The sequence below is a fragment of the Typopeltis vanoorti genome, chromosome 18 (genome assembly GCF_054136105.1).
Source record: "Typopeltis vanoorti isolate ZY-2024b chromosome 18, IOZ_Tvanoo_1.0, whole genome shotgun sequence".
Lineage (NCBI taxonomy): Eukaryota > Metazoa > Arthropoda > Arachnida > Uropygi > Thelyphonidae > Typopeltis > Typopeltis vanoorti.
In genome coordinates, this window is record NC_143566.1 from 97,760,228 (window position 1) to 97,782,734 (window position 22,507).

Below are 22,507 nucleotides of genomic sequence, written 5' to 3' on the forward strand. Positions count from 1 at the left end.
AGTTAGAATTGAAGGAAGTTAGAACTCAAATAAAGACTATGTATTGCTTGATATAATGCCCCATTGACACTATATAACTGCAGCGTATTGAATAGCTTCTCTCTTGGCACCTTGTCATATGCCTTTTCCAAATCGACAAAACTTAAATACAGATCTTTGTTATATTCCCATGCTTTCTCGACTGTTTGTCGTAAAGTGAAGATCTGATCCTGACAGCCTCTATTTGGCCTGAATCCAGCTTGTTCTTCACCAAGCTTTTCTTCCACAATTCTTCTCAACCGTTTCTCAAGTATACTTGCATAGATCTTGGCAGGAACACTCAGTAGGGAAATACCTCTGTAATTCTCACATGCAGTTTTATTTCCCTTTTTATATATTGGGTACTATGAGAGCTCTACTCCAATCATCGGGAATTCGTCCCTCTGTCCAGGCCTTCTGAACTATGCAGTGCAGCCACTGTACGACTCTCACACCACCATACTTCAGCATTTCTGGTGGAATATCATCAACTCCTGCTGCCTTTCTACATTTCAAGCCTTTGATGGCTTTTTCTACTTCAAGTATGGATATGTATTCCTGACTGCATGCCTGGTCAGTGTTTTTTACCACTATGCTGTCATCACTGCTTGTTTCATTTAGCAGTTTTTCAAAGTAATTACTCCATACTTCAAGGATATCTTTTTCTCCCGTTTTCATGTCACCTTTATCATCTCTAATTCCTTTTACAGCACACTTTCCTCCATTCCTAAGCTTCTTCAACAACCTCCAGAATATTTTGCCACCTTCTTGATATTTATTTTCTATATTCTTGCCAAAGTCCTCCCATGACTTTTGTTTAGCTAGTTTTACACAGTGTTTAGCATTCTTGCATTTGTCTCTATATTCTCTAAGAGCACAAGCTGACTTATTTGACAGGAACTTTTGATATGATTTCTTCTTTTCCTTCACTGCCTCTTTTACTTCCTGTGTCCACCATGGAGTTCTGATTTTTTTTTCCTTGCAGACAACCCCACCACATGCCTCTCTAGCTGAATCAATCAGGGTTTTCTTCAAGGCTTGCCACCGAATCTCCAAGGTTTGGTTCCTGTTCTGAAACTCTCAGTTTTTTTTTAATAATCTTTGTGTATTTTAGCCTACAGTTCACATCTGAGAGCCGCTCAACTTTTATTCACTTTTAAACTTTCTTACATGTTATTCTTTTCAATATGAAATTCAATTTTATCTTGCTCAAGACTAGATAGTGATCACTTCCAATTTCAAATCCTCTGTACACTCTGGTGTCCTGCACCAGGGAGAAAACATCACTATCAACAATAACATAGTCAATGAGACTTTTCTTATTCCTAGCCTCTTCTCTCCATGTGAATTTGTGCACATTTTTATGTTGGAACATGGTGTTAGTAATAACCAGTCCATGTCCTGAGCAGAAATCCAACAGATATTTGCCATTATTATTTGCTTTGCTCTTTTCTCCAAATTTTCCCAAAATATTTTTGTATGTCTCACAATCATTTCCTACTCTGCTATTTAGATCCCCAACAAGGACCAACTTTTCCTTTTTCATTGTGTCAGTTGCTTTTTCTAAAGCTTCAAAAAATTCCTCCACTTCTACCTTAGTAGAACCTTCTGTGGGACCATAGGCACAAATAAATCTCATTGTCCAGTTCCCCATTCTCATATTTGCCCACATTACTCTACTTGAGACTGACTGCCATTCAAGAAGATTAGCCTCGTATTTTGTGTTGAATACTATGGCTACTCCTTCTTTTCCTAGATTGTCATTGCCTGAATATAACATTTTGTATTTATTGCTCAAAAATCTATTGCCAGAAAGATCTCACCAGTTTTTGGTCTTTTTTTGTTTCAGTCACCCCTATTATGTCGATCTGGTACTTATCTAATTCCTCAGCTAGCTCCATTTCTTTGCCATTCAGGCTTCTTATGTTGATAGTACCGATCTTTAACTCTGGTGATGTTGAGTTGGGGTTTGTTTTCAGATTTGTTCCAGTAGCTGACTTTTCGCTGTTCGCTCTGGTTCCCTGGCGAAAACAACGAGGGGCCTTGTTTAACCGGGCGACGCCCCAGCCGGCATGAAATTTTGTCATGTTGTACCATCATTTTTTATTTTGGTTTAACCAATAAGAATACAATTTGGTCGGCTAAATCCCAAATTGCCAGCCCATCCTCGTTTGTTCAGTATCCAAGTAGATACCCAAAAGAGTGCACCACGAGAAGGTGAGGATTGGACATTAAGTCAGAAGCCCTGGTCGGTTCTCTGTATTCCTTTAAAAGCTATGTGGAGGTCTCCTCTCAGTTATATAGCTTTGACCCTTATTTCAATCTTGAGGAAGCCAACATATACAGACAGATACCTTCATGCATCCTCTCACCACTACTCTCCACAGAAATTTGGCATTATTTCCACCCTTGCACATCAGACCAGATCCTTATTATCAGATGACGTATAGCTTCAAAATGAACTCAATTTCCTTAAAAGGACCTTTCTTAATAATGGTTTTACTTTAAAAAGCTTTGAGGAATTTCTTTTTCGCCATCATCAACTAACTAATGAAGATTCTACTACCCCCAGAGCTTACATCTCTTTGCTTTTCATTAGTTCCCTCTCTGCCAAACTGGCTAAAATTTTAAAAAAGTTCAACATCAAAATATGTTTCTCTACTTTTCCTAAACTCCATTCTATTCTTAGTCAACCTAAAGAAACACATCACCATCTTCAGATCCCAGGAGTATACAAGATTATTTGCAATTGTGGAAAACCTTACTACGGACAGACTGATAAATCTATCCTTCTTCGTGTTGAAGAGCACAAAAGAGATATATCCTATAACAGAATCTGAGCCCACACTCTCGCCAGCCACATCTTGTTCTCTATAAACTCTGATGAAGGCTGCCACATCAAATAGACTGGTCTCAAACTTCTCATATTCACAAATGTTATGATGAACTTGAAAGACATTTTTGAGTCTAAAGAAATTACCCTCGATTCAACCCACATGAATAGCAGCCTTAGATACAGTTTACCTAATTCGCACAGCTCTGCTGCCCAGTGCTGGCATTCTCGCAATATCACATGGACGCCTAAACATACAGCTGGAACTGTAGCGCAGACTCCAATTTAAACTGTACTACAGTTTCTAGTTGATCTGTTGTTATTATTACATAATGTTTCTGTTGTATTATTGTGTATAATTCTTTGTACTTTGACACCTGAAGAAGTTGGTTTACCAATGAAACTGGTAGTGTCCTCCATTAAACCTTATTCTTTATTATTCTCAGTGTTTTAGTCATTTAAATTAAATTAATAAACATGTCGTTTAACTGTATATAATTCTTTGTGTATAAGTTTGCGCCCGAAACATAGTTCAAGTCTAAAGATGGTACAACACCAGGGCAACGCATTGTAAAGGTGGGTAAAGTTCTGATCACTATTCTTAGTATTATTACATTATGGGAAATACTAAGAATAGTGATCAGAGCCTTACCCACTTTTACAATGAGTTGGTGTTGTGTTGTACCATCTTTAGACTTGAACTATGTTTCAGGCGCAAACTTAACTGTTTGCTTACTTGGGATTAGGAGTTAAATAACCAAGCTTATAAAATTACTTGGTAACCCTAATATACAGTATCCCCAAGGCTAAAAAATTAATTACATCTATATCTCCTCCAGAGATTCTTATTAAAAATAAAAACACCTTGTAGCAACTTGTATAGGTAAAATTGATAAGGCTCTGTAAAACCTCAAGTTTGCGCTTGCAAGTATTGCAGGTGCAAACTTGACTGACCTGTCTGTTTGCTTACTTGGGAAATGGAGTAAATAAAACCAGGTTTATATTTAAAATAACTTGTTATCTTTAACATATATTATACCCAAGGTAAAAAACTTTCTACATCTATCTCTCATCCTGAGATTTTTATTTAATAAGCTCAAAGCACCTTATGGTAACTTGTATTGGTAAAATATTTATAAGCTCTGTATTACTTAAAGCTTAGTATTTCTTAGCCTGGCTCCCACTGATGAGACCTCAATAAAGGTCAAAACAGGTCTGGGTAGTGGCCCCTTGCCTTTAATATATATCCTCCAGGAGATGTACTTTGCATTAAGGGTAAATATTAAGAATAGTGATCAGAGCCTATTCTTACTTTACCACAAGTTGCCTTGGTCTTGCACTACGTACAGGATGGATCAGCTGGACTTGCAACACTTGAAGGCGCAAACTTGACTGACTTGTATGTTTGCTTATTTGGGACATGGAGTAAATAAAACCAGTTTTATATTTAAAATAACTTGGTATCTTTAACATATATATATATATTTATTTAATTTATACATCTATAGGTATTTTAATTCCAACAAGGTATGTATATTGCTGATCCTTCTTGTTGCTACTTATACCTCTAATGGGCAGGTAATGCCCAATATACAACTCTCCCTGTCAAGTCAAACCTGCTTTCCTTTGATGCAGCCTGTTTTCACAAAAGGGGCTGTAGTGAAATCAGTAAGTATTTCTGCTATAAAGGGATACCTTCCTAGTGAGAGGAAATGCTAACAAGATCCCTAGGTAGTAGATGACCTTCATCATCCAGTGAAATGCCATCTGGCTCATTGGAGGCCCAAAGTAGCTTATGCCATGTTTGATCTCTAAGCAGCAATTCTGGTTTTGGTCTCCCTCCACTTCTCCATGCAGCGTGAGTGATATCCTTCAAGGTCATGTCAGACATACTTAGAGACTAACTTTCTCCATTTTAAGGATACATCAGTTAAAATGGTGGTCCTACAGACTAGCCATCAGTTATTGCATTGGTCTGAACCTTTCACTAATGTGTCAGGAGTGTCTTCCTGGTCAACTGGCACATAATCCCTGTACCACATACTCTGCCAGATCATGCCTGGAAACAGAATCTGAGTGTTGGTGTGTGTGTGGGAGGCACTGTTGAGTCCACGTTATGGCAAGGAGAGTGGTCTCTTTCTATATATATATACATATATCTGTATGGATATCATGTCCAATAGTCTGTATCCTCTCACTGTAACAATGACATTGCGACAAAAAGGAATATCCTGCATAAACAAATCCCAACAAAAAAAAAAAAATAGAAGATACAACACATCTGATCAAAGCACACAAACCATGCCAGAATCTCCTCAGTAAAAAAAAAATGGTCACTTTCACACCCACTTTAACTAAAATCCATGGCATTTAACTCCAACATAAATTACATTCACCATCACTTAGTCATCCAGGCCACACCTCTTCCTCTTGAGAGATATCCAAATAGCATGAATGTCTATGTTACACACTTCACAATTCATTTTACCACAAGAGTGTCACCTGTACCTGCATGAGATCAGACAGTGCATGCCAGAGTGGCTAATTTCAAATTCCCTGCTTTTGACCCTCTCTAGCTCAAGGATTCCTTGTCTCATTTAGTAATATTCATCTGCTGAATTTACTATTCTCCAATCTCTGATAATTATTCAAACCTCTTCACATTCCTTTCCATGAAGCATGACCATCCGCAATCCAGCGATCTAAATAGTGAAGTCATCTTCCTAGGCAACCACAATGCTTTCAATTCCAACTATCTCTGCTTTTTTCAACACCAACTAAATGGGATGAGAGGTATATATATATATCTTTATGCATTAGCCACAAGCATTCACCTAATGCATATTCTACCTACACGAAATTCTGATAACCCTCTTCACTCTCCCAATTTATCCGCAAATGCATTATTCCCTAATTGGAGGAAATGCTGACTAGACCTCTAGGTGATAGATGTCTTTCATTGCCCTGTGAAATACCACCACCTTAGCAGAGGCCTGAATTGGCTGAAACCACATGTTTGGTCACTGCAGCAAGGGTTCTGGTTTCTGTCCCCCAGTATCTTCTACACCTGCAATGAGAGTGATATTCACAATGACGTCGATTATACTGTACAAGGACTGGACCCTCTACCATTCAAGGGCACAAACAGTAAAATGGCTCTGCAGGCTGGCTGCTGGTTAGTGCATAAAACTGAACCAGCAAGGGTTCTGGGTTCTTGTTAAATGTTAGCTTCTTTTGGCTGATTTTCTCGTTTCATATCAGTTTATTCAACTGATTTCTCACCATACTAGCCGTAATAATATGATTACCTATTTCCATATTTAATTTGTTGTCCTCACTAATTGTTCTAAAATGTGTAACCTGTTCTACAGTTCATTACTTGAAATGCTCTATGCTTTGCCTGCCTATTTTTATAGTATTTTTAATGCTGATTTGCAATAAATATTTAATTTAGTTAAAGACTCTGCATTACTGCTAGCAAATTCTGCAATGATGCAGAGGACACTGACTTGTAGAAATAAGGAGATTCTGGTTCCATTGTATAAAGCTCTGATTAAGCCACATGTGGATTACTGTGCACATATTTGGTCACCTGGTTTTCAAAAGGATGAAGAGATGTTGGAGAGGGTTCAGAGGCAATTGATCAAAATAGTTTCTCATCTCTGGAATGTTGAATATGAGAAAGATTGAGATGATGGAATTTGCAGAGTCTAGTGGATAGGAGGAAGAGAGGTAATATGACAGAGATGTACAAGTTAGTAAGAGCTGGTTATAGGATATCGAAGAGGTTTTTCATAAAATGGTGGGAGACTGAGAAAGAACAAGAGGTCAACCTTGGAAGCTGTATAAGGAGGGTGTGAGCAAGGGAGTGAAAAGCAAGTTTTTTGCATGGAGAGTTGTGAATGATTGAAATGCATTGCCTGAGAGCATGGTGTCTGCAGAGAATTTGAATGTGTTTAAGGTGCAGTATGATGAGCTGTGTGTATATCAAAAGGTACCTCCTAGATGAGTGTGTGTATCCATGGGGATCTTAGGATAATAATAATAATGTGGATAGTCTCCCACTTACTAACTCTTGGATGCCTGGACCACATCACCTGCACATTCCAGCTTGCCCTCACTCTGCCCTTCTGAACTCTCATTAAACAACAATTTCTTAAGACTCCTGACTCCAAATCCATTCTTATTCAGCCATCCACATTATATAAATCCTTTCTTCCAATGAACTCATCCACATATACACAAACTCTACATTATTCCTCCTGTACAATCTGTGCACTGACTTATTTATGATTATAGCTCTGTCTCAGGTCACCTCTGTCATACCATGTGCAACAGACTTACAGCTTTTACTTTCTCGCTCCTCTTGTTTGTATTTGGAGAATTAAGTAGTAGGGGAGGTGATAAGATGTGTGTAGAGGACACTCTACTCCACTACACACATCTTATCACCTCCCCTACTACTTAATTCTCCAAATACAAACAATGATCTCATATGGAGATACAAGAGTATCTCCATATGAGATCAGCTTTTTCACCTGCAGTTGAAAAGCCCATAGAAAGATTCATCTCATCACAATGAGAATCGAACTTAGCCCTTTTCCATTCAAAGGCATAATGTTCTGCTGTTCTTCCAATTGTGCTATAGAGGGACTTCTTGCATTGTTCTTACATAACACACTTGTCACCTGCTAAATCATTTGTACCGGCCAAAATATCACATAGAATTACTGCACAAAAAAACTGGACGATAACAATACCAGAAAAGATTGTCAGATAAACTGGACAGAAATCAATAAACAACAGGGAAAAAAGCATTAGGATGAGAAAAATTAATACAGAATAAGTTTGAGTTGGGGAATTAACTTAAAATTGTAACGTAATATTTCAGTATACTTTGTGCAGTGTTTAAATAATGGTGGTAGCCGCAACTCGGTTTGCCAATGGCTTATCACCAAATCCACCCCATTTAAGGATTACATTCTGCACAGCATACTACAGGATTTTGTGGTATGCAGTGCTTGCGGCATGTATGCACCCTGACAGTTAGAAATGTAGCAGGTGAGAGATCATCATCATCATCATCATTATTATTATTACTACTACTACAGGTGACTCCAAGGAGTCCTTAGACTCATCGAGGGAGGCCCTAAACATCATGTCCACTCAACTATTCAACATTCTCACAGTATCTAACATACCTTGCCTTGAAATCATTCACTGTCATAGCATCCACAACAGACTCTGGCAGCTTATTCCACTCATTTATCACTCTAAAAGTAAAGAACCCAGCTCTAACACCCTTACCCAGCTTCCATCATGGAGTGCATATCTGCAGAAAATGCAGAAAATAGGAAGAACAATGATTTAGAAATTTGTGTAATGAACATCGGTGTTCGAGGATGAGGAAAACAAGTGGAATGTGAATAAAAAATATAAAAGTAGAGTGTGTAGTAAGTATGAAACATTGTGATATTTTCAAAGATGGTGTTAATTGAGAGGATGAATGACAAGCAAGAGTGGGTAGCTTGCAGAGAGAAACAGATGAGCTGAAAGAAGAAGTGGAATGTATTAGAAAGTTGGGAAGCATGAAATAAAAGATTATGAGACTGGAAACAATGAATGCAAATCAGAGAAAGAGAATAGGAGAACAAGTGAAAGGCAAGACAGTGCAGGAACCACAGATAGAGAGATAACAGGATGGCAGATAAGTGGGGGAACAAAGAAAGAAAGAATTAGAGAAGAGAGAATGAGGGATGCAGGTGAGCAAGGAAGAAACACAGTGGTAAGAGGTATGATGAATGGAGACTTGATGAGCTGTGGAGTACAAGATAGAATGCCAGAGGAGTGTTTGCCTAGAGGAATGGTAGATAGTGTGACAATGGCAATTGAGCAAGGTGAAAGGGTGGATGAGATGATTGTGATGGTGGGCACAAATGACTTGAGCAGCAGTGTGAATAGGGTGGCAAGAGATCTGAGGTCCATATTTGAGGTTGTATAGAAGAAGACTGAGAGGGAAGATAGTGAGTGTGTTGCCCATGTATAATAATGCAGAGCTCTGGAGAAGAGCATCAGTAATGAATAGCATAAGAACCAGAATGTTCAAAAGAGAGAGGCTTGGATTACATGGATGCGTGGAGGATATTTGAAGATAGAAAGGAACTGTATGTGAGAGATCTTGAAGGAAGATGATATACATCCTGACAGGAATAGAAGTAGCAGAGTATAGCATTTTTCAAAAGGATAGGAAGGGCAAATGCACTGGTGGAGAACTGCTAATGATAAGTTATGTCCTCTCAGAGTGGAGGATTTGGAGGGCAGTGGCACTAATGGTTTTGAAAGTATGAGGTAGAGGTGGGCAGGACAGGATATTTAGTGGGGTGTTGATATAAGCCAGGGATCATGGAGGATGAAGAGCAGGAGATCTTTAGGCAGTTGAGCTTGGCATGTGCAGAAAAGAATGATTATTATGGGAGATTTTAAGTATAGCAGTAGTAAGGGAATGGAATTTCTGGAATTCTTGGGGGACAAATGTCTTATGCAGCATTTAATAGGAGGAACACGAGGTTCAAGAGTTTTAGATTTGGTCATAGCACTAGAAGATCTGATTATAACTGAGATTCTATTTCTGCTCCCAGTTTGAGACAGTGACTGTGCACCATGTGATTTTGACTTGAAAGATGAATAGACATACGGGAGTATCAAAGAGAAAGGAATGTATATGAAATTATATGGAAGGTAATTAGAATAGTCTTAGAAATCAACTTGAGGCAGTTCCATGGATGAAGGAATTGGAAGGATGAGCTAGTGTCAGTGCTTGGAAGAAATATTTATTAGCAGCAATAGCAAATTGTATACAGTGAGTGAAAAAGAAAACACAGTTTGCTGTAAAATGGATGATAAACAATATCCAGGTGGGGTGGAGCACAGATGCATGAAGAATATAAGACTCAGGCCAGGAGAGTGATTAGTAAGTAAGGAAGGTAAGACTGGAATATGAGAAGAGATTGGCCTTGAGATCCAAAGAAAATCTTACATAATTCTTTCATTATATGGCCAGTAGGAGGAGAAATGATTGTGGAAGAATGACATTGGATGATAATGGGAATAGAGTGACTGATACAAAGGACATAGTGGAGTTGTTCAGTGAACACTTCATTGGGGTATTTCATCCTGGAGAAATAGATTTAATACTAGAGGGATAGAGCAGGTTTGAGGTTTAGAAGTGCAAGAAGAGTGTGTGTTTCAAATACTGATTACTCTTGTATGTCAATAAAGCAATGGCACTGAATGGGATTTCACCATCGGTTTTAAGAGAATGTGCTAAAGAACTGACAGCTCTGTTGATCTGGATTTTCATTGAAAGTCTGATCATGAGGAAAGAGCTCAGTGAGTGATAGGAGGGTAAAATAGTGCCATTGTTTTAGGGTAGTAGCAGACTGGAAGTGTCAAACTATAGACCAGCTTACCACATGATAAGCTGATATTTGATATTTAATTTGCAGCACATGGGTTTAAATATCAGGTTAGTGAAATGGATTGGCTGACTGATAAATATCAAGGAATTGCATGTGAGGGAGCAGATGGTTACAAGTGGGGTTCCACAGAGCTCCATTGCATAAAGGAGGCTCCAAGACTGATTTCAGGGGGATATTCAGTTGTTTGCAGATGATGTGAAACTGAGAAGGGTTATCAGTAATAGTACAGATGTGGCAGCCCTACAAGAGGATTTGAATAAACTGGACAGATGGGCAAATAAATGGGAGTATCAATTTAATTCAGCTAAATATAAAGTCTTGAAGTTTGGGATACATCAATGGGAGGTTGTGTACTCTTTTGGAGGAAGTGCGGGAGGCAAGGGATCTAGGGGTGATTATTGATAGAAACCTGAAATTCAGGAAACAAAATGCAAAGGTGGTGAAGGTAATCCAGAAGGCTGCTGCAATACCGAGAAGGACATTGACCTGCAGAAATAAGAGTTAGAAAGTTTTTTACCTTGGGTTTATTATACATTAAAGATACCAATAAATTTTATACTTGGTTTAATTCTTTTCCCAAGGAAGGATTAAACCAAACTATATTTCATGCGCAAAACAATGTTTTGCGCATGAAATATATTCAATTCTGAGCAACTTGTACATAGAGTCTAATGAAGATAGAGGTTATGAAGTCATTAGTCATTATATACAACTAGCTCAGACATGTATTCTGAGAATTTTCAGAATGTATTTCACGTGCAAAACATTGTTTTGCTTCCTTTGAAAAGGATTAAAACCAAATATAAAAATTTATCACCAAGTATAAGAGTTGTCATTCCATTGTATAAAGTCCTGATCAGACCACACCTGGACTATTGTGCTCAAATTTGATTCCCAGAATTTAAGAGATAAATTAACCATGAAAAGTGCAGAGGCAGGTAACAAAGATGATATCAGGAATATACAATGATAGTTATGAGGATAGGCTGAGGGTTTTGGACCGTAGAGTTTGGTAGATAGAATCAGAAGTGATATGATTGAGACTTTTAAACTGTAGAGAGGTAGTTACAGGGTTGAGACTTGGGATTTCTTTCATTTGGTGGAACAGGAGGAAGGAGTGAGGACAAGTGGCCAACCCTGGCAAAAGGAAGTTGTGGGTAAGGAGTGGTTTCTTTGCATGGAGGGTGGTGAGAGCATGAATGGTGAATGAGTTCAAGGAGAAATATGATAGGCTTTGTGTTTTCTAGGGAGGGAGGGGTCTTGTGACTCGTGGAGGCCTGAATCATGATAATATGCAATGATAGGGACCATGGTATAAAGAAAAAGTAAAAATGGAATTACATTGCTAAAAATGTAAGAACATCACAATGGATTATAACAATGATGAGGAGGACCATAACATATAGAAGAGGTAAAAGAGGAAGGTCACTAGTGGAGTGCCCAAATGGGTCTCTTTTGCATTATATTTGTTAATAATATTGGGATAGGCATAACTGGAGATATGCAGTTGTTTGCAATGATGAAAAAGTGGGAAGAACTAGGAACAGCAAAGAGAAATTGTGACCTTGCAATTTCTTGCAAGTTAGTGATTTGGTCATTTTAATGTCACAAAATCTAAATTCTTGAAATTTGGTCGGGATACAGTGTATACACTTCATTGGGAAATTGTGAGAGTTATGATGGATAGAGGCTTGAGATTTATGCGTATATTTCTAAAATTGTGTGAACATCACAATGGATTATGGCAATGATGAAAGGACCTTGACATGCAGAAACAAAGATGTTATGGTTCCTTTGTATATGACCAAATCTGTCCACAACAGTCCATGGCCTTATATAGGAACCATAACATTCCCTGGTTTTTAGGAGGATGAGAATATGTATGAGGGTGGTCCGTAAAGTTCTTGAACAATGAAAAACGAATTTGTAATTTCAAAATATAATTCAAAATTAATGGAATATTTATATACACCACTGGGAAAGGATTAAAACTGATTTTAATACTTCCAATATTTTGTTTCAGTCACTGAGACATCTTCAGGGATTATAAAAAAAACTAATGTCACACACTCGAATATAACACAATACTAAGCCAAACACATGGATGACTTAAAGTCAAGTCCTGTCTAGGTGATGCACCCTCTATGGGTGATTGTAGGTGGCCTAGAATGTAAGGTCGGATCTCCAATAATTAATGTTTCCCAAATTTTCGGAAGTTCAATGCAACCATATTTATTTAGATTTGGTTGAAGGGTCAAAACTGTATAACTGAGAGGAGACCTTCACCTAGCCTTTAAAGGAATGCGGAGAACCGACCAGGGCTTCTGACCTAATGTCCAATCCTCACCTTCTCGTGGTGCATCCTGTTGGGTATCTACCTGGATACTGAATGAACAAGGATGGGCTGACAATTTGAGATGTAGCAGATCAAATTGTATTCTTATTGGCTTAATACAAAATGGTACAATATGACAAAATTTCACGCTGGCAAGTATATACTGTCTTTACAACGCAGAGCATTATTCTTCTTCCTCTTTCAGTGGTCTTGATCTAACTGTACTGTGCTCACTGGTTTTAGAGAGAGGGAGGGAGGGAAAATAGTGGAGAAGGCACAGATGTGGATAAGATATTGGATTGCTGAATCTGAGAATTTATATTAAGGAGTTGTAAATTTTAATGAATAAGTGGAATATGATTTAGATATAATTCGGTGAACAGATATTATATTATATTATAGAACAATTACAGGGGAGATTTTGCAGTAATAGGTAGGATGGAAAAGAACAAGAGTTTATCTCTGGAAATCAAGTCAGTAAGAGGGTGGAGATGATTTTATTTTCTCATAATGGGTGAATGAATGGAATATGTTGTTGGAGAAAGTTTTGAATGCAGTGATAGGCATTTGTGAATTTGAGTTGAATACTATTGACCATATAATATAATAATTACAAGAAATACAGATCTAATCATGGAAGTTAGTGCACTGTAGAGGATGTCCCTGGTTATATCACTGATGCCAGTGATGAGTAGTACTAAGTGGATAAAGAGTATGGTTGACTGACTTATTTGGTAATAATTTGTTAGCTGGCCATGAAAATATACAAATTAAATTAAATACAGTTTTATTATTTTTATTTTATATATTTATTTTTTCCAGACTGCCTTTATGCCAAGAGATTGTTGGGTGCCATGGAGATCAAGTTAGAATAGCAGTGCAGGCCCAAGTGAATTGTTATCCTGAAAATGTGTTTTCAGTTTGGATAATGTATGCTGTGAAATATAAAGAAATATTGTGAATATATTCACTTTTTGTTGTCTATGTGAGCACAATAAATTTATATATATATATAAATATGTAAAAATTCTGGGAAGTAGTTGGTCCTTGCAGCACTGACACAAAAATTCATAGTTAAGACTTTTTGTATTGCTGCTTTTCTTGTTTGCAGTTAGTGCTAGCAGGAGAAAAAGTCTAGGCTGAAGTTGTGCTGCATGAAAAAATATGGTAGTCAGCTTCTTTCTTGCATGTATCCTCAGCTCAGTAACTTAAATGTTTCTGTCATATCCCTTCCCCCTCTTTACATATTAACCAATTTTTGCAATCTGCAAACCCTCAACCTATCCTCATAGGGAGCATTACACAGAAAACTCACCATCTTGGTCATTCTCCTCTGGATCCTCTCCACCACTTCCTCATCCCCAAGAAACTCAGGTGACAAGATCTGAGTAATCAATATGTGGTTGTATCAAGGCTTTATAAAGAGGAATGATAACTACCTTTAACTGCTTGTTAGTGTGTTCTTCAAATAACCAAGTAATCCTATGAGCTACCTTGGCTACTTTAGCAACATGCATTGAAACTTCATCTCTACTACTCCAAATCCCTGGAGTACAGTTCCCTCAGTGTGATACACAGCTTGTAAACTTGGTATACCCCAAAGCTTTACACTTTTCCCACATTAAATTGATATCCATTATCTTTTGTCCATACTGTCAGCTTATTTAAATCAACTTGTAAACTCTCTCTATTTTACTTGATTAACTGATTACCCAATTTTGCATCATCTGCAAACAACTAAATATCTCCCTTCAAATTATTTCCTATATCATTGCTGTACAAATTAAACAGCAAGCAGCCTTGTGGCACATCACTAATAGTCACCTGCCTTCTGCTCCTCCATATCTTATTTTTTTGTATCCATCATAAGCTACCCTTTAATCCATGTCACCACTTTCATATCCATCCTCATTTATTGCAGTTTGCATAACAGAGTTCCATGTGGTGTCCTGTCAAATGGCTTTGTAAAATCAAGCAGTATAATTATGTAGCCATTTCCTTTATCCAACTCAGCTGTGACAGTGTTATTGTTCTACATGTTTACAAAGCATATGAATGCACATCTGTATATATACATTTTCTCTTAATTGACAAAATTATTGTAGAGTACTTGGTGAAATCAATTTGAATTTAAAAATGGCTTTGTAAAATCAAGCAGTATAATTATGTAGCCATTTCCTTTATCCAACTCAGCTATGACAGTGTTATTGTTCTACATGTCTGCAAAGCATATGAATGCACATCTGTCTATACATTTTCTCTTAATTGACAAAATTATCGTAGAGCTTTTGCATTGGTTTAATTTAGTAAAATCTTACGATTGATGGTTAGTTTACTATCATGAAACAATAAGTATGCTAATTATGGTTGGGTTTGTATGGTTGGATGGATATACCTGATGAACTTCGTCAGGTATATCCATTTGTATCCAGTGACATAATCCTTAAATGACTAATATTTATGTTGTGTGTGTGTGTATGTTTGTGTATATATATATATATATATATATACACATACAGTAAAACCCCGTAATTTATGTTTTCCTGCGATTTACGTCATTTTCCGTTGGTCCTGTCTTAAGGCCTATTCTTACAATGTATTGTTTTCTCACCATTAACAACTCGATGTGGACGTTATTTCCCATGATTTGCATTTTTTTCTCAGGTGGCAATACTGATTTTCGAAATCTGCGCATTTCTGTTCCCAGATGGCGTTACTTACTTTCGGCTGTAGTTTCGTTTCCGCAATCATGGTGACCTGCACGCTTGCCACAGTAACGAGCGATACCGTGATTTTTCAATCACAATACGAATGGATATTGCAGAATTTCTGCTATGTAATTCTGCGTGTGAAAGTTGCTTTCAAGTTGCAGTGGTGGATTATCCATGTTAGTAACATGGAGAAAAAAGACAGAAAATGTATTTCAGTAGAAGAAAAGATGGCAATTCTGCAACATGTAGATTGGCATTCCGGAACACGTGCATTTAGCAAAAGATCTTGGACGCTCTGTGTCCACTTTGAACACGATAGTAAAAAAACAGGTCAAGCAATGAACTCAATGCAAAGCAATCTGGTGCGAGGTCAAAAAAAAAAAAAAAAAAAAAAAAACGAAAAGCAAAAAACAATCAACAAATAAAGATTATTTTAAATATATAAATGTAAGTAATTGTAAATTCGTTTATTTTCAGTTATTAAATTTTGTAATCTGGTATGTAAACCTGCATACTAGCAGTACGTCATCTTTTAGCCTTATTTAAACGTTTTTTCCATCAGTCCCCTGAAAAGTGAAAAAAAAAAAAAGGGGTTTTACTGTATGTATATATGTTGCACTACATATATATGTAGTGCAACAAGTTGCTAACTGAACACTTGCAGTTATGTTCTTTTTCATCATATAAGTACATTTTTGGGATTCACTACAAGTAGATTTTCTGGATTGATAATAACTAGGTTTTTAAATTGTATGCAATTGTTTATTTTATACTAGATGTATTTCCTTTACATGTTTTGCTGTCAATATGACTAACAGCATCATTGGGAGGTCACTTAACACAAATAATAATAAAAAAAAAAAACAGTAAAAAATTAAACATTTTCCCAACAGCAGCTAATATCCATAGTAGAAACGACTGAAATGATAGTCTAATCACAAGCTTCATTATGCATGTTATGTACAGTCTCCCCACTGTGTAAACTGTATGTGATTGGTGGCTTAGGACAGGTCTTTAATTTCACACGTTAATTAATGATTTCCAGATGTCGTGAAGAATCATTTCTTGGTTTCTGTTCAGTGTGCGTTTTGAGCAAATGAACACAGAGGACTCAAACAACCTGTCAAAGTAATTCTCTTTTAAGTATGGCAAGGAGGATGCTTGCCAATTTACGGTGTGATATTCTTTCATGATGTTCACTATGAATCTGTTTTTTCTTCCCATTTGTTTTCAGTGTCATCCATATGTTCTTTGTTGCAGATTTTGAAACTTCTCTCAGCACATATCTATATCCCAGTATGTATATCTTTTCAGAAGAGCATGGAATCGTGTACACACCCAGATGTTTATAAAATGGAACGTTGTCATTAGGGGAGCATAGAAAGCTTTGTAAAGTGTTGACTGGTTTGAATGCCATTTTGATGTCGACGGCCTCGAATACTTTGACTAGTTTTCTTGATGTATTGTAAATGTATGGAACAGATGTTGTACCTTTGTAATTTCTCTGTTATTACTGGGTAGCTTGTTAGAAAATAAGTTTTCTCAGTACCTTTTTGAGTATCCATTTTGGAAGAACTGATGAAAAAGGATTTGAAGTTCTTATTTTCATTTGATGCCATTATTTTTTAGTGCATTTAAAGCTCTATGTTTCAAGGTTTTGATTATAGCTAATTTTTGTTGAGGGCGATGGAACTGAGTTGTAGGTAGGTGCCTGTCCTGTGTGGGTTTCTTTCCTATAGACTTCTAATGATAATCCTCCAGCAATGCTTTTGTTGACAAGGATGTCTAGGAATGGTAATTTTCTGTTCTTTTCTACTTCTAATTTGAATTTTATTTCTGGATGTAGATTATTCAAGAAAATATAGAAAATCTTCCAGGTCTTTCTGGGTGTTTCCAGACAATAAGGATGTAATCCACATGTGTGTACCATACATATGATTTTAAAGTTATATAGCTGATTCTTCAAATTTTTCCATGTGTAAGTTGGTGATAGAGGTGAGCTCATTGCAAGACCTTATATTTGGTAATAAAATTTTTCTTTCTAAGTGAAGAATGAAGATTTTAGGCAATGTTGGAAGAGACATGCGATGTCCAGAGGAAATGGGTTTTCAAGTAATCTATTGATTTTCAACAGAGACATTGGTAAATAATGAAACATCTAAACTGGCTGATATATCTGATGGGGAAATTAGAATATTTATCTACAAAATGCTTTGAGTTTTTGAAATATGAGTCTGTATATCCTGTATGAGAAGATTAGATAAGTGTTTAGAGAGAAGATATGTCAGGAAGCTTCCATCAACTATTGGACGTGAACTTTGGGCATGCTATATAATCTCAGAGTGATCGGATGTCTGGATTTCATGTATTTTTTTAAATCTTCTGTAAATTTAAAAGTACTGGAGATTAGATCATTCATTTTTAAATAGGCTAACCAAGTCATATTATGGTCCATTTCCAAGAATCATGTGGAAGAATCTGATAACATGAAGGTAATCGTATTATTTTGTGACACGACACCTTCAAGGAGTCCAAAGACTCATCGAGGGAGAGCACCTACTCTACAACTCCGAATCTCCATCTACACAAATGCAATTTTTTTTTATGTTGAGCCCATACAAAAGAGGTTGGTTGATCAACCTATAGTACATTAATACCATGTATGGGTGGTGGATTGGGAAAGGAGGAAAATGATTTAAAATGCTGTATATTTATTCCTTGGGAAACACAACAACGGAAGACTGTTCCACAATACAGCTGTTGCAGGGATGAAGGAAGAGGAAAAGAAACTTCTTTGTTTCAAGGTGCACTATGAAGGAATACTGAGCAGCAGCTCCACATCTTCCAATAAGCTTAGTACTAAGTGGGGGAATTATTGATGCTATTTCAGATGAACATTTCCCATGGAAACATTCTACAAATTATTTAAAATAAAGAGCCAATAGGCCTCATTTCGGCGATATAGACATTATTTAAATTAAGGGGATATTAAATCCCGCCTTGTTTCAAAAACGAATAAGAAACTCAAAGATCGGAATCAAAGAGTTTCATGCCGAATATAGTAACTATAAAAGTATCGCCGACTACTAGCATAAGCTAAAGCACGTAGTCCAAACTAGGGCAACTCGTAGCAAAGGTGGGGAAAGTTCTGATCGCTATTCTTAATATTTTTCATAATGTAAAACCCATCTCCTAGGAGATGTATGATGTTATACATTAAGGTGAGAGGTCACTACCCAGACCAGTTTCGATCTTTATTGAGATCTCATCAGTGAGTAGCTAGATCAAAGTCATACTAAGGGTATAGCGAAAAGAACTTATATACTCTGCTATACGAGTTGTTAAAAAGGTGCACCCAAAAATGATTTAAAATAAGGAGCCAATAGGCTTCATTTCGGCAATGTAAACATTATTTAAATTAAGGGGATATTAAATCCTACCTTGTTTCAAAACCAAATAAGAAACTCAAAGATCGGAATCAAAGAATTTCATGCCGAATATAGTAACTATAAAAGTATCGGCTCCTACTAGCATAAGCTAAAGAACGTGCTTTAAAATAATTTATGGGTGCACCTTTTTAACAACTCGTATAGCAGAGTATATAAGTTCTTTTCACTATACCCTTAGTATTATTTTGGTCTAGCTACTCACTGATGAGATCTCAATAAAGATCGAAACTGGTCTGGGTAGTGACCTCTCACCATAATGTATAACATTATACATCTCCTAGGAGATGGGTTTTACATTATGGAAAATACTAATAGCCATCAGAACTTTCCCTACCTTTGCTACGAGTTGCCCTAGTTTGTGCTACGTACTTGGATTACGTGTTTTAGCTTACGCTAGTAGTCGCCGATACTTTTATAGTTACTATATTCAGCATGAAACTCTTTGATTCTGATCTTTGAGTTTCTTATTCAGTTTTGAAACAAGGTGGGATTTAATATCCCCTTAATTTAAATAAATATAAGATCTGATAATGTTGGAGTCTTGACAAGTAACAGACTGATTTGGAGGAAAATTTTAAATAGGAAGTTAGTAATGATGTAGTACTATCATATCCTGTACACCCCTTGAGGGTACATTGCAGGAATATGATGATGATGATTAATTTAAATAATTCTACAAATGTTTCCATGGGAAACCAAATGTCTGTTCAAAAGTGGGGAAGTGAGTTGGTAAGAGATAGGTCATTAATAAGTCTGATTGCTCTCCTTTGTATTGAGTCAAGCATTTTGAGGGAGCTTTTAGAAGCCCCACTCCAAATGTGGGAGCAGCATTCGATAGCTGGGCGGATTTGTGATTTGTATAAGGATAACAGCTGTTTTAGAGGTGAAGTAACATCTTGAGCAAAAGAGAAATCCTAGTTTGTTAGAAACTGAGGATGCAATAGTTGTAATGTATTTATGCCAGGAGAGGTTTGATGTCATGGTAATTTGAAGAAGAGAAACCTCAAATTGTCTGGAAATTTGGGTATCATCAAAAATAATACTGGAAAATTTTTTTTTTTTTTTTTTTTTTTTTTTTATATGAGAAATAAGACAGAACTGGGTTTTATTAGCATTGAAATTGATGAGGTTATCTGAGCCCCTGGAGGATGGCTTGGAAATCAGAATTGAGAGCAGTGGTGGTTGAGGTGAGTTGTGTAGAATAAAGCTTATCAAATGAAAGGGAGGAGAATCAAAAATTACAAATCCACCCAGCTATCGAATACTGCTCCCACATTTGGAGTGGGGCTTCTAAAAGCTTCCTCAAAATGCTTGACTCAATACAAAGGAGAGCAATCAGACTTATTAATGACCTATATCTTACTAACTCACTCCCCCACTTTTTCACAGACGTTTGGTTTCCACAATATGTATATTCTACAAATATTTCCATGAAATAGCATCAATAATTCCCCAACTTAGTACTAAGCTTATTGGAAGATGTGGAGCTGCTGCTCAGTATTATTTCATGGTGCACGTTGAACCAAACAGAACAAGTTTCCTTTCCTCTTCCTTCATCCCTGCAACTGCTGTATTGTGGAACGGTCTTCCCTTGTTGTGTTTCCCAAGGAATAAATATACAGCTTTTTAAATCATTTTCCTTCTTTCCCAACCCACTGTCATATGCAAAACTGTGTATTGGGTTGAAAGTCAACTGAAGTAGATCATTGATATATAGTAGGAAGAGGGGTTGGTGAGAGGATAAGGAACCCTCCACCATCACACAGAGTGTGCATCCAGACATAAAGCTGGCAATCCAACTACAGAAGACCTGAGACAGACCAAATGGTAGTTTGCTTAGCCTTTGTACCGGACCCGGTCAAACGCTTTGGAGATATCAAGTGCAACCACTCGAGATTTGCCAAACTTCTCCATGCCATTTGTCCAGAGATGGGTGACATATGTAAGCAGATCTCCTGTTGATCGGCAGCAACGGAATCCATACTGGCAGTTATTTATTAGGTAGATGCCTTCAAGTTAGTGTAGGAGTTGGGAACTGATGATTTTTCCATTACTTTAGGCAGGAGTGAGATAAGGCGATAGTTGGGCAGCAGTGACTTGTCTGCATTCTTGGGAATGGGTTGAAAATAGGCCAATTTCCAGGTTGTGGGATGGATACCAGTGGAGTAAGAGAGAGTATATACAGGTGACAAAGGATAGGAGTCAGTTCTGGTGCACACTTTCAGGACAACCGGAGGAATGCCATCAAGGTCAGGAGACCTTTTTTATGTCTAATTTGGACAGTATTTTTCTGATCTCTTTCTGGCAAAAGGATTATAAGGGGCATTATATGTTGGGCATCTGGAATGCCGAAGTAAATAAAAAAGAGTTTTTTTGCTATGTAGCAAGAGAAAGAACTTCACACAGTGCTGATCGTAGGAAAGTCATAAAAGCATAAGCAATAGTATTTATAGCATCTGCCTGCCTTCATAATTAATCTTATATATTCATTTATCTATTAAATGCATTGCTGTTTCTTTCTTGAATATTTAAGTTATTTTGGAATTAATATAATGAACAAAATTTATTTTCAAGTTATTTTTCATAAAGAATAAGTATACTAATGTTTAGGGGTGTTTAAAGGTCAAAGCTGTATAACTCAGAGGCCTTTAAAGGAATGCAGAGAACTGACCAGGGCTTCTGAGCTAATGTCCAATCCTCACCTTCTCGTGATGCACCCTATTAGGTATCTACCTGGATACTGAACGAACCAGGATGGGCTGGCAATTACGGATTTAGCCGACCAAATTATATTCTTATATGCTTAAACCACAATATTAAATGATGGTAGAATATGACAGAGAACCAGGGTGAACAGCGAAAAGTCACCCATAGCAACGAATCCTAAAATACACACCAACTCAATATTACCACTATCAACATAAGAAGCCTGAATGGCAAAGAAATGGAGCTAGCTGAGGAAATGGATAAGTATCAGATCGACATAATAGGGGAAACTGAAACAAAAAAGACAAAACCTGGTGAGATCTTTCAGAGCAATAAATACAAAATGTTATATTCAGGCAATGGCAATCAAGAAAAACAAGGAGTAGCCATATTATTTAACACTAAATATGAGACCAATCTTCTTGAATGGCAGGCAATTTCAAGTAGAGTGATGTGGACAAATATCAGAATGGAGAACTGGACAAAGAGACTTATTTGTGCCTATGGTCCCACAGAAGGCTCAACCAAGGTAGAAGTGGAAGAATTTTTTGAGGCTTTAGAGAAAGCAACTGACACAATGAAAAATTGGTCCTAGTTGCAGATCTAAATAGCCGAAGGAAATGACTGTCAGACATACAAAAATTGAGAAAAGAGCAAAGCTAATAATAATGGCAAATACCTGTTGGATTTCTGCTCAGGACATTACTAACACCATGTTCCAACATAAAAATATACACAAATTCACATGGAAAAAAGAGGCAAAGAATAAGAAAAGTCTCATTGACTATGTTATTGTTGATAGTGATGTGTTCTCCCTGGTGCAGAACACTGGAGTGTACAGAGGATTTGAAATTAGAAGTGATTACCATTTAGTCTGGAGCAGGATAAAATTGAATTTCATATTGAAAAGTTTTACAGCAAATAAAAGTTGAGCAGTTCTCAGATGTGAACTGTAGACTAAAATACACAAACGTTAT

The 22,507-nt window shown here is 37.0% G+C and overlaps 1 protein-coding gene across 9 annotated transcripts in view; it reads left to right on the plus strand.

Annotated features, from left to right (window-relative positions):
* Positions 1–13,681, plus strand: part of LOC150096973 (centrosomal protein of 76 kDa-like) — a 224,173-nt gene extending 210,492 nt beyond the window's left edge. For 8 of the 9 annotated variants that reach the window (XM_090408529.1, XM_090408522.1, XM_090408523.1 and 5 more), the window contains one exon: positions 2,708–3,119. In XM_090408529.1, the coding sequence (XP_090264655.1) occupies positions 2,708–2,858 (151 nt within the window). In that variant the 3' untranslated portion in view covers positions 2,859–3,119. Of the gene's footprint in view, positions 1–2,707; positions 3,120–13,486 lie in introns of those variants that run through there. The other variant, XM_090408525.1, reaches the window with a different exon arrangement.
* The last annotated feature ends 8,826 nt before the right edge of the window (positions 13,682–22,507 follow it).